General features: G+C 41.2%; 1 protein-coding gene across 1 annotated transcript; it reads left to right on the plus strand.

The window, feature by feature from the left end:
* Nucleotides 1-2,703: 2,703 nt before the first annotated feature.
* On the plus strand, nucleotides 2,704-8,459 carry LOC113231698 (protein artichoke). Its single transcript, XM_026466164.1, has 2 exons — nucleotides 2,704-5,644; nucleotides 8,065-8,459. Exon 1 carries the CDS (start codon nucleotides 3,043-3,045, stop codon nucleotides 5,581-5,583), a length of 2,541 nt encoding a protein of 846 aa, XP_026321949.1. The 5' UTR covers nucleotides 2,704-3,042; the 3' UTR covers nucleotides 5,584-5,644; nucleotides 8,065-8,459.
* The last annotated feature ends 5,165 nt before the right edge of the window (nucleotides 8,460-13,624 follow it).

Raw genomic sequence — 13,624 nt, forward strand, 5'->3', positions numbered from 1 at the left:
TCTTGAAACCGATAAACCGCAGCTGCTGTTCCTCACCGAGATGCAGATCAGAAGTCCGACTGACACGGCGTACCTCAGCTACCACGGGTATACTCTGGAGCACAGGTTTCTACCTCGTGCCGGAGTCTGTGTGTACGTTCATGATGACTTCTGTGTCAAGCGTCTCAAAAACCTTGAGGCACTGAGTTTTTCTGTTTTGTGGCTTCTGGTAGATACAGGAGTTGCACAAATAGTGTACTAGAACAAGTGTACTAGTGTACCTCGTGCCGGAGTTCCTCAGGGTTCCGTACTGTCTGCAACTCTCTTTCTGCTGCATATCAATGATATGTTAATTCCAGGTACCTTTGCGTATGCTGATGACAGCACAGTTGTAGATAGGTACTTGACCAATGCAAAGGTCAGAGGAGAGGAAATCCAGTCTTGTCGAGAGTCCATGGTTAGCCGTTTAGATTTGACGCTCAAGGCAGTCCCCGATTGGGGCAATGCCAATCTTGTCAAATTTAACGCTATCAAAACGCAGGCGGGTCTATTCTCCACTAAATGGAGTCCCTTTGAGCTGACTCCGACTTTTCGTGATATATCCATACCAATAGCCGACCGTCTCCAGCTACTTGGAATGGACCTGTCGTCCAATCTGAACTTCGGCAGATACATTGAATCCATGGCCAAAAATGCAGCCAGGAAGATTAGCATCCTTTCTAAGGTTGAGTACTTCACACCGGGACTGTTGCTTCAGCTGTATCAAGCACAAGTCCGGTCATGTATGGAGTACTGTTGCCGCCTTTGGGATAGCTCTGCTACATATCAACTGGCCAGCTTGGATTCAATTGACAAGCGTGCCAAGAGCCTTATAGGTGACTCGGAATCAGTAGAGGCGAAGCTGCAGAGCCTTGAACACTGCCGTAAAGTTGCCTGCTTATCGGTATTTTACAGGACATATCACGGAGAGTGTGCGATGGAATTACACGATTTAATTCCGCCTTCCCCTTTCCATCATCGGGGGACTAGGCGTAGGCTCGAATTCTACCCCTATGTTGTGGATATTCCAAAGATTCGCACGAAGCGTTACGCTTCCACATTTATATGGTGAACGGCTATGGAGTGGAATTCCCTGCCTGCAGACTTGTTCCCTGAACGTTATAACTTGGACCTTTTCAAGGCGAGAGTGAATAGGCATTATCTAGGTGTGCATGCTCCATCGTCGACCTCATCGTCACTTTCCATCAGGTGAGGTGGAGGTCAAATGCACACTTATATTAGAATAAAAAAAAGCTACAAGGAGGAGAGACATAGAGTTGTTAAAATCACAAAATATCAATGAATTACTGTTTCGGATTCCAGATTTCCGGAAGTGGATTTACTGCATCGTAGGACAAAACTACTCACCAAGGAAGTCGAAGCTGGACTTTACAGGAATTCCAGTGGTGCCATGTAAAAAAATGCTGTAGATAACTGACTTTTTACCAAAACAGTGAATAAAAAAGAAACCAGAATGGTTGCTTTCCGCCCTCCCTACCTTTAGATACAGTATATTAACGTTCACATTGACGTAACGACGACATTTGCAGAACTTAGAAAAAAAAATTTAAAATTTTATTTACGAGAGGATTTTTAGACATTTTAGTTTGCATGAGACTCGTTGTGATTGCGCTCTAAAACTATTTCATAAATAGAATTAAAATTTTATCTGCTATACTTAACAGATAAAAAAATGGGACTGGGCGGGTCACGTCTGCTGCATGTCAGACGAGTCGTGGGCGAAGGCGACCACAGAATGGATTACCAAAGATAGAAAACGACCATGAGGCAGGCCAAAGCGTCGATGGAGAGATGAGCTAGACGCGCACCTTAAGGACTGGACCTCAGTGGCGCAAAACCGAGAGATGTGGAGATAGAGGAGGGATTTTTAAACGGCCTTACCCATGACATTCATAAATATAATAAAGTGAGGAGTTTCTTTCATTCGGAAATCCGGAATTCGAAAAAGGTAAATCATTAATATTTGGTAGTTTCAACGACTCTATGCCGCTCCCTGTAACTATATCTATACATGTATCTAAATATGTGGAGTACCCTTTTCCGATGATTGGTTATCACATGGAACAACTGACACACAGTTAAAAAACACTCTTCCTCCAAAACAAGCCTATCTTAGGCCCCTAAAGGCCCGCCCTTTAAGCATACCTGTCGAGCTGTCCACGGCTGAAGTACCAGTACTTCGTGCGTGCGTGCGTGCGTGCGTGCGTAGAAGGTTAAATTTAATTTTTTTTTTAAAGTTAAATTTCCAAACAGTTTTATCATGCTTGAATCTTAGGTTGAGTTATTCCTAGGCATTAATCGGGTAGGTACATAGGTCGTTATTTAAATGCGAACGATGGGAGTTAGCTTGTGGTAAAAATCCACAGGCGTTCCGTCTGGAACGGCTCTATAAGCCGTCGAGCAATAATAAGTTTTCGTTTAAATCATGCTGTCCTGCCGAGAATGGCCAGCGGGGAGCGCTCCCTGCGAGAGCGGCCCATGATATAGCGTACACTTACAAATACTTACGTCCTCAAAATAACGTATTAGGGAGAGGCGAGTATGACATAAATAGTGGCGGTGTGGAAGTCAGTCGACTATATAAAAATGAGTCGGGAGGGCGCGGGGCGGGCGCGGGGCGGGCGGCGGGCGCCGGCGCGGGCTCCTCTGTGCTCGCGGCAGACCCGCTGGCGCCGCCTCCGTCGCCGGCCGTTTCGCCGCTCGCGCCTCGCGTCACGCCGTCGCGTGTTCGCGACCGTCGCGCGATAACGTCACCTCGGCCTATTCTTCCGCCGGTTGTCTAACTCCGGCGGGCCCGGCCGCTTGACCGACACTATCCTGGCCTAGGTAGCGCCCACAGAAGTGTATGTGCTCGTGTGAAACTGCAACAATGCCGCGCTTGGAAGAACCGCGGAAGGACTCGAGTGGCGATGCGAACTGGAACATGTTTCACTTGAATCGGTGCCAATACCACACAATATTTAAGCCCGCGTAAAAAGCACGACGCGAGTGTCGCCGTCAGAGATGGCTCTGCATTTGAAGAAATATTTATTTTTGTTGATTGTGTCGACGTGGCAAATAACTTTATGGGCCGGAACCTGCTCCGAAGTGTGTCTCTGCCGCAGTGACACTACCCTATGCCGCAGCTGCTCGTACAACGTTACTCTTAAGGACAATTTAAAAATATTCCAGGTGCCCGTGTGTTGTAATGAAGATCGGCCAATATCTAGGTGGGCGCTAAAATATGTAAACAAAACGCTCTCAGAAGTTGCGACTGCTTTTCGGCACACATGCAATGTGGAAAATTTCAATTTCAGCGCCTCATCGCTTGACACCAGGGCTTTGCGTGTTGTAAATACTTCTTTTGTAGAAATTAACATCGACGTTAGACCGTTAAATTTGCGCGAACTCGACCTATCGTCGAACAGATTGCGCTACATAAACAAGGGTCTTTTTAACAAGTTTTCGAATCTACGGAAATTAATTCTTAGCAAAAATAAAATCATTGGCGTATTCGAGGAAAGTTTTAATGGATTGTCAAAATTGGAGTCTTTGGATTTATCGGAAAATAATTTGACTAGCTTGGCGAATGTGTTCACGCCGCTCAAAAACTTGCAGCATTTGAACCTGAGCAGGAACAAGATCGAGTTGATCCACGAGAACTACTTCAACAATTGGCTGTTGCAGCACCTGGACGTTTCGCACAACAACCTGCGACAATTGGCGCCAGGCGCGCTGCAGCTTTTACCCAACCTGGCGCGACTGCTGCTCACTGACAATCCGCGCCTCGGCCGTACGCAACTGGATGCGCAGCTGCTCGTTGGTACTGGCCGTCGCTTACAGCAGATCGATGCCTCCCGCACTGGCCTCTTCCAGGTCCCCGAAGCGTTCACGCACTCAGTAAGATTTCTCTCTCTAGTGGGGAACAAAATATCCGGAATAAGATGTGGAGATCTCGACAGTTATCCTTTACTGCAATCTCTAGATTTTTCCGATAACAAAATCATCTCGGTAGAGGACGATTCATTGGGCAGGTTGGAGATGCTTCTATTTTTGAATTTGAACAAAAACCTTTTAATGGCCGTGCCAAAGTCCCTGCCGGACGAGTTGAAGTACTTGTCGATCGACAACAACCTGTTAAGAAATTTGTCGATACCTGATTTCAAGAACTTGCCCAATCTACGCATTTTGATGTTGAAGAGTAATCAAATAAGGTATATACAAGACCATGTGTTTGACGACCTGCTGTCGTTAGAGATGCTGGACTTATCGGACAACCCGATACAGAGTTTAACGCGCAGCACCTTTGAAGGCCCGCTGGCGCTGCGCGACCTTCGCCTGTGTGGGCTTAACGTATCGGCACCGGCTCAAGAGGGGCAGTTCCCGCTATCAGCGCCGGAAAGCGTGCAGCTGCTGCACATCCAGGGTAGCCCGGGCCTAGCACACCAACTTCTCGCTGATTCTGCCGCTCTAGCCGCTTTCTCGCACTTGCAGTACCTAGACTTGAGAATGAATAACCTCTCCTCTATTCGTAATGATTTATTGTTCTACTTAGCGCAACTGAAGACGTTGAGACTGCATGGTAATAGGATCAACTGCAGCGCGGAGCTGTGGCTCAGAGACTGGATGACCTGGAACAAAAGCCTATCAGACGGCGAAACGTGTTACTACTCCACCACCGAGTCAAAGGCGGACATGACTAAATACAATTGCACTTTCTCAGAAACTTTCACGATAAGCGAAAGCTTACCACCGGTCAACCTATATAGTACGGAAATGATAAATAAGTTGTTACGATACTATGGATATTTCAATAACAAAACAGAAAAATCTTCGTCCAACAGAATAGGGCACAAAAATTATAACAATGAGATAAAAATAAACAAGACAAACGAGTTAATAGGGAAAGCTGATAAAAATATAGCTTCGTTACAAAAAACGAAACAAGACGACTTCCTAGTGAATCGGATCGACAACGTAATAGCGACGAATAGCGACTACTTGAATGACACCGCCGTCGTGAAGGCACGGGAATTTTCTAAAGTGCTAGATCAAAATACACTACAAAATGATCAGTTCAACATAGACCACAGAGTTCTGGACATAGAGCCTTTTCTGCCCACTCAGACTTCCAAAAAAGGCAAAAGCTTCGACTATAACGTCACGACAGTACAAAGGAAAAACAGATCGGGGAAGCGTTTAAACACGCCAGTCAATATAACCAAGAAAACTGCACCCGACGGTGCGGAACGCGCCGGGTCGAAATTGGATCGTATGTTCGCGATGAAAGTGAGCGTCTTAGAAAACGTTACCGTCACTGGCGCCGTCGCCGGCGAGAAGTCAGCGCAGGAGACGGAGCAGAAGTCGCAGTTCTCGCAGTACTCCTGGACTCGACGGAGCTACGGCCGCTACACGGGCGCGGCAGCGGCTTGCGCGCTGCTGGTGTTGGCACTAGCACTGTGGGCCAGTCGCCGACGGCGCTACCGCCGCCGGGCGCCGCGCGCTGACTCGCCGCCGCGCGACCAGCTCGAAGTGGCCAACATATCTGGCGGAGTGCTCTGGTGACACCTGCGAGCGGCCGACCCCACGCCCTTCGAATACGACTCTCTTCTCACGTAGCACTAAGGTAAATCTATGTACCTCGCCTTATACTCCCATTAAAGACAAATAGTCAAGAATGAGAGAATGCCTTCGATTTTTAATAAACAATTCATTTCCGTACGAATAACGAGTTCGTATACGTATTGGTCTACCAGAATCTGTTGGCACTAAATGAGAAATAATCTGAATTTATTCTGACAGTATAAGCTGCGTTAAAATATGTTATTGATAAACAAAGGATGTAAGAAAAAGTACTATACTTCCAAAAATATACTAAAGTTCCGAAAGTAATCCTAACTTACAAAAATTGTTATCTTATTTTTTTTCTATAAAATCGTTTCGTCACGCTATAGGGACCTACTTAATTTATGTTATTTGTCCTAGGTTAACTTTTTAACCTCAATTTTTTTCTATGGAGCTTTAACTACAACACTATCATTTTCAAAATTTTATAAGAACGCGAATGTCTTTCTGGATAGAAACGAATATGTTCGATGTAGGTTGTAAGTCTAAGCTGCACACAGCGTACTTCGTAGTTAGTTTTCTTGTATAAACGCGGAAGTCATTTTTGAACAGAAATTTACTTTCCCTCTCCGCTAGTTTTTTCCCACCGCCCTCGTCCACTTAGTGTCAAATCATATCATTTTAAGAATATTTGTTCTATTTCTAAGTATTGATTCAAAGTTGATTTTGATATTTCTTAGGAGTTCGTATGTCGCCACTCATAACAGTATTTCCGTATGTTGGAATAGTGAAGCAAAGCTAATTATGAAATCTATTTAATAAGGTAGCTTTTAAATTTGTATTAATTTATTGGTGATTTATGATAAAAATGCTAACAGTCGTTTTTGGTAAAATATACATTTAGTTGGGAAAGTAGTATTGCGTCAGCAAGATTTTTCGGAACTTTCAGTATTTAATTCGGTTGTTTCCGTAGTTTTATTTACACAAAAGCTTTCAGTAGCTTTTAGTAAATAATGCAAAATATTCATATTTGGAATACCCACGTTAATTTTCGATTTACATTTCGGATCTTTTACTACTATCCAGTTGAAACTAGCCATGGGCAATATCGTCGTAAAGGAAAAATGTACTAGGTACTTTTTATACCAATATTTCATTGACCAGAATTTATGTATCCTCTTCCAATTTTAACGATGTGCGTGAATATGTACTTATGTGAAAGACATATTTACTTTCTAACACGCTTAATAATAAAATAAAATATCATTAATTGTTATTATTATTAATGATATCAATATTTAGCCGATGAACTGGCCACTGCAGAGCACAAAAAAATTGTGTCTTAATTATTTTGTACTTATACATTATAATGAACAGGGATATACAGTTACTGCCACTGAAACCCTCGAGGAGCTTAACATGAACATTTTTATTCTGAAGAAGACAATTCCAGCCACTCCACTTCCACCTCTTGTTCTTCAGAAGAATCGAATGATGAAGAGCCTCCAAGTGTAGTAAAACTCCCTTCTGGTGCTTCTATTAACTTGTCTAGCTCAAATAACGCACACACTCAACATAGCCCCGCACTAGGGAAACCCTGTGTCGCGGGTGCCATGGACACACACATGGACAACCACAAATTACACCCAAACTCACAAGAGAAATAAATGTTGGCCCTACAAATATTTCTCCCGGCCCAGGAATCGAATCTGGGACCTCTGCGTGACAGTCTGGCATGGTAACGGAGGCAGCTCAAGAAAGTTTTCTATGTCTAACACATGGCGGCAACACGTACTCTAGTCTTCTGTTCAAGTCTATTCACTCCTACTAACCTGTGAGATTTGAAACACGCTTTCAAATCGTGGACTGTGAATCAGATCCACCTAATTTGTCGTTCATTCGGTAGTAAACATTATTGCAATAAACTCGTTACTTTCAAGTTGAAAATAGTTACGGGCATCCTGTTGACACAATTCTTTCATTTTGAATTGACATGTGACTTGTTGACGTCGCCGAGTGATGTTCGATTTTTTTTTATTTAGTGCCATGAGATTTTGTAAAATACAAGGATGTCTACGGAAGTACGCGGGAATGCTAACACAGGTCTTGCTGATTTTGAAACCGCCGGAAATAATCTTAATTGTCCTCATTCTTGAAATAGAGAGAGCCTGCTCAACGAGTACGCCTAATGATCTGTAATAAACTAACATTGTGCCCATGGCTCTCGTGTCTCGCCGGGGCCAGTCTCGTGCACGGTCCTGTCGGTCCGTTTCAAACAATTACTGTTTAAGTAAGTAATATTCGAAAAAATAAATAACCGCATGACGCAAATAAAGCTTCGTATTCGACGTTGTCTCTTGATTTGGTCGAGCGAGTATCACTTATTACTGTCAAAGTAATTGTTCCAGACGGATGTCGGACGGAGAACGCAAGTGGACCCCCTGAATCGGAATTGTTGCAAAAAAGTTCGTTTCTTTTCAGTTCGAAGCGGTCGGCTGCAGTGTGAGACGGCGAGGAACACGTTTGTGATAATATAATTGGACGTACATATTTTTGTAAGAAATAAGTACAAATAGAGTCGGGCTGTAAGGCACAGTTACGGACCCGCCGTCGGTGTCTATGTAAATAGTTGTTGCGTCGAGCTATCGGCGACCTTAGATATAGAGATAAATATTTTTGTGTAAATTCAGCATCGCGACACTCACAACTCACAGTTTTGTCGTCAACATAGTTATTCACCATGAATCGTTGTTAAGAGATTCATTATTTTGTCAAAAGTTTATGATTTAACAAATTATCAATGCGTTAACAATAATTATTCAAATCGGCCATTCTCACATTCAGTGTTCTCAGCCTAACTACCATAGCCATTTCGGTGTCCTTGGCCTAATTACCGTAGCAAATGTTTTCTCGCTTATTATACCCAATAACACTGAAATATGAAAACTTTAAGCTAAACTATCAATATGTTTCGATAGCATTACAACAGATAAAGTAATTATTGAGTTATTAAGATTCAAATATTTTATGGAAACGGTAATTAGATCTCATTATCGTAGTCATGGATACGGTAATTAGAAAGTTCATTTTTAAGAGAAACTGACTATTTCTGATACAGCTGAATTATTATTTGTGTACTTTGCTACATTTAGTTTATTTCTACTGATACAAATGCCATTCAAGATTTCTTGAAATAAAATTTAAAGCAGTTTTTTTAGCATTTGGTTAATGGTAATGATTTTGAATCAATTACTCTAATTCTTTGTTATGATTAATCACAGTTGTCACAAAAACAGTGCAATAATTCACATTTTGATTATTTCTGCCGAAAAAACTTAAAAAAGATATTTTCTGTCGGTATAATTCATTACAAAAAGTGTAGAGTATTAAAATCAAAGTTATTCATATGTTGCTAGTTGTTCCTTATAATTTTTGTTTTTAAGTTTTCTTAAAAATGTTTGAACTTTCTAATTACCGTATCCATGGCTATGCTAATTAGACCTAATTCCCGTTTCCATAAAATATTTGTGTCTTAATAACTTGAAAACTACTTTGTTTATTCCAATGCCATTTAGATATATTGATACTTTAGCTTAAAGTTTTCATATTTCCATGTTATTGGGTATAATAATAATAAGCGAGAAAAAACAACGGCTACGGTAATTAGGCAAAGAACACCGAACTTGAGAATGGCCGAAATGTACTTAACTGTTTCATAAAATAACCTGTACTCTTAGGTGAATTCCAATTTTGAGAGATGTTACACAACAATACCGCCACCTGTAAATAACGTTCCGATTAAATTTTTTCTAAAAATAATGTTTGCCAAAGTTTTTTAAAGAACAGACCGCGTCTTCCTCAACCCTTGTATTATAAGTAGTCGGTTACGTGGTAACAACAACGTAAGCGATCAAAATATTTTCCACAGTTGGTTGGTGCCAAATAATATAAGTATTTTACTATACCGACTATGTACTTGCATGCATTATAATGCATATATAGGTACATTACTTGTGTATTTCAGTACCTATTGTTTTAGTTATTGTTAATTTTACACTTATTTTAATTAAGAACCAAAATTGTTACTCCATATTAGCTTCTTGCTAACTGTGAGACGCAGTTATGTATTATTTTGGGCGACGATGTACGATAGACGATGAACTGCAATCGAAATGTCGTCAAAGCACAGCCATTAACAATTTAGTCGTTCGATAATTGATAAACTGTTAAATGTCCACGTATAATGAATTCATCACTCTGAAACTAAGGTTGTAACTTGATATATAACAATTTGAAGAAAATGATGTGTAGATAACTGTATGTTTTTACGTAAATAGAAGTTCATAATGTACAAAAATAAATTAATAGAATGGAATTAAATCGCCATTTCATTTCGCGCCTTGTGCACACACTTTGCTGCTGGCCGTCGACACAGCTCAACTTTTACGTTTCTACATACTTGTTTCACATGGGCCCCTACTATTAAAATAACTCCTAAAATGTTAATTCAAATAATTCTTTAGCAAATAGAACATCTCGTTTGCTCTGAACGGAAGCAAAGCTGGAATGATTTGTCAATAGGTATATTACCCTTTAGGGTTTGCATAATCAGGTGTAAGAAACTAGCTCACGTCTGATACCCACTTACGATTTCTATACTCAATCACACTTACTGAATCTGTCTCTTTAATATCTCACCTATCGGGGATCGCATGAAAAGGAACCACTCTTTTTCGGCATTAAATTAATCAGGTTGTTGAAATGTTCCGTAATTTTCCTTCGAATACCTATATGAATAAGAGAATTTCCTCAACGGTGTTGGCGCGATCGGTGCATTGACGACGGCCGCGCGGAGGTGGAGCATTGATAGCAAAACACAAGGGAGCAGAACAGGGAATGTTAACAAGGTTATTTGAGATTATATATTGAAAAGGAAATAGCCTTTGAGCTATTTTGAACCGGTGCACAAGACAAACTGCGTTGTGTCTCGCTTCAATATTGATATTGGTTGAGTTCGCCCGCCGCCGCCGCCGCCGCCGCCGCTGGCCCTGCCGTATCTTTAGTAGGTGAGTAGGTGTTTTCATCAACGTAGCACTACCACTCACGCATTTAAATACAAAAATGCCTTGCAAAATATATGCAGTATACTTTATTAGAACCTAGGTAAATATTGGTTCCTTACACATGTGCGTCGATTGTAAAACCGTAGTCGGCGACGGCGTGTAGTCGGCGTATTTTTCAGGTATTTAAAAATACTTTATTTGTTTATTACATGATATTTAACAGCATACAAAAATATCTATTTTATATGACCAGTATATAATGCCAATTACAGGTTATCTAGAGATAGAAACTTAAAAAAATTGCATGATGTGACATAGTGTGACGTTTATGATTTGATAGTTATTACAATTAGTAGGTGTATTTAAATCTATTTAATGTGTATAAATAAACAAATAACAGTTATAGTTAGTAATATTAAAATATAGTATTTAAACAATAGTAATAAAAAATATTGTAAATAAAAGGTAAAATTTTAAACCGACTTAAAAAAAGGAGGAGGTTCTCAATTCGAATGCATTTAAAAAAATATAATATCAAGTCACGGGACGAATAAGTCGTGCGCCTGATAGTAAGCTACACGCCTGTCCATAACAGTTGCAGTGCAAACTTAAAGATCTGAGGGGCACTGCCACGGCTTCTCTCACCCTGAGACATAAGTTGACAAGTCCCATGTGCCTGTAATTTCACCATTAATGCCCGCATTACTGCTTGGCGGCAGAAATAGGTATGGTGGCAGTCACATTTATGTGGTCTGCGGTGGCAGTACTTCCCTGGACGAACGCTTTCACGAGGAGCTCTACTGCTACTAACTTTTATGTAAGTTACGCGATAACTTCGGCGGCATTAGTGAACCGACTTTGTTGATTTATTTTTTGTTGGAAAGATATTTCACCTCCAAGGGTGGCAAACTAGGGGATGAATCCGGTTTTGCGCACTTTCCGGTAGCCGATTTTAATAAAACTTGGCAAACAGATGTAATTAATTCCACACACTTTTGAGGTCGGTTTGTTTAGTAGGTAGGTACTATGTACTGAGATTATAAAAGAATCTTAGAGCCGTCTCCTATCAGCAAGACTATGCATACTGAAATGTCTGCCTCGTATGTGGCGGATTTTGTTTTACTTTTGTAACTGAGAAATTCAATAAATATTTTTTGTATGCGCTCAATGTGCTTATCATACAAGGCGTGTCGAGGCGACCAGATGAGACTACCTAATTCCAAAATACTACACACTAAGGCGTAACAAACCATTTTTTAACTTTCTGTGTCAGAGGCTGGCTGCACACTCGCACGCACGCACTAATGCATTTTTTGAATAGGTGAAAAGAAACTGACGCTTCATTACCACAAAAGATATTTCACACCGGTCAAATTTGTCTAGTTATTCACTAAACGATTATCACTATTATCAGGTTTCTTACCACGGTATGACTTCTTTTTATTTTCCCGATATTTCGGAATGGTTCCTACTCTATGTTCATTAAATATTTAAATGAAGAAAAAATCAGAAAGAAGCAGTACTCCTGGATTGTGGCAAGCAGAAGTCCGTGTTCACTACTTACCCCGTTCGCGCTGGCGGTGGATTGTACCTACAGATATTACGAGAGTGCCTAATAAAATGTTGCTCTGATTAGCATCCCCAAAGGGCTGTAAACCCTCGTTTCGCGGAGCGACTCAATAAATCATAATTGTCCTAGAGAAAGGTCGAAAATCCGGCGTTAATTACAGCCCTGCTTAATCTTGTCGCCGATACAAGCATTTAATTAAATACCCCAAAATGTTCATCAGAGTAGTATTCAGTCCCTGCAAAGTTTGTCATTTGTTATACTTAGTAATCTTTGCCAAAATTATTCAAAACCGCTACCTCTGACCAGATTGTTGACCATTCAGTGAAACAACACTGCAACGAACCGAATGCGCTGAGATTGCAAGACGCTTCTTCAAACACTATGCCGCCCTAAACATTTGTAAGTGATGTACAATAACGTACTCTTACGTCGTTTATTTTATTTTATTTAATCGAAGAATGTAAGAGCCACACAAAATTGTAGTAGTGACGACATTGCTCTATTTGTTACATTCACAGACTACATGGTTACATTCATTTAATAGCCTATAGAAGAAACGTTTATTAGAATTAGAATTATTTATTTATTTATTTCGCACCATGATCCATAATAATGTTAGTAATACAGTAAATTTTTCTTACGTGCTATGTTTAGCACAATACAAAATTACTTAATTTTAGTGAAAAGTGAGTCTAGACCACTACCCTACGCACGTGTAGTTGCATCCAATGTAGTTGGTAGGGGCAGTCCAGCCTGTTGGCAACAACGGCTAGGATGCTATTAGCGCTGCCGCGCACACGCATTATGAGTGAGGCAGCGTTCTTGCGCATAATGGCATGAACGCCATCTGTGTGCGCCTCCGTGAACATGCCGGATGCACTACAGTGTCGCGGCAGCCCTATCAGCATCCTAAAAGCGTTGTTATATTGCACCCTTAATGTACTCAGGGTTCTTTGCGTATACTTCACCCACAGGCTGCTTGTGTAAAAGTTTTGGCAATATGCTTTAAATAATGAAATCTTTACATCTTTGGTGCAACGAGCAAACCTGTGGGCGAGCATATTACATCTAACAGACAGGGCCCTTCTCTCCCTCTCCATGTCGGCACTATCGTGCAAGTTATCGGTTACCCAGTGACCCAGGTACTTAAATTGAGAGACGCGACTTATCGCACTACCATAGAGAAACACCGGCGGCACAGTTCCAACAGAACCTGCCTTCGGCTTAAAAACTAGGAGCTCGGTGTTTTTCGTGTTATGGGCCTCCGCATATGTCTCACATATCCTGAGCAGCTTACCAAGTGCACTGATCGCAGGAGTCAACAGCACCATATCATCAGCGTAACTGATATTATTAATGAAAGTGCCATCAATAGAGCAACCCACTTTGGCGCTGCCGAGTTCCACGA

This window comes from Hyposmocoma kahamanoa, unplaced genomic scaffold (genome assembly GCF_003589595.1).
Source record: "Hyposmocoma kahamanoa isolate Upper Pololo Valley unplaced genomic scaffold, ASM358959v1 66, whole genome shotgun sequence".
NCBI lineage: Eukaryota > Metazoa > Arthropoda > Insecta > Lepidoptera > Cosmopterigidae > Hyposmocoma > Hyposmocoma kahamanoa.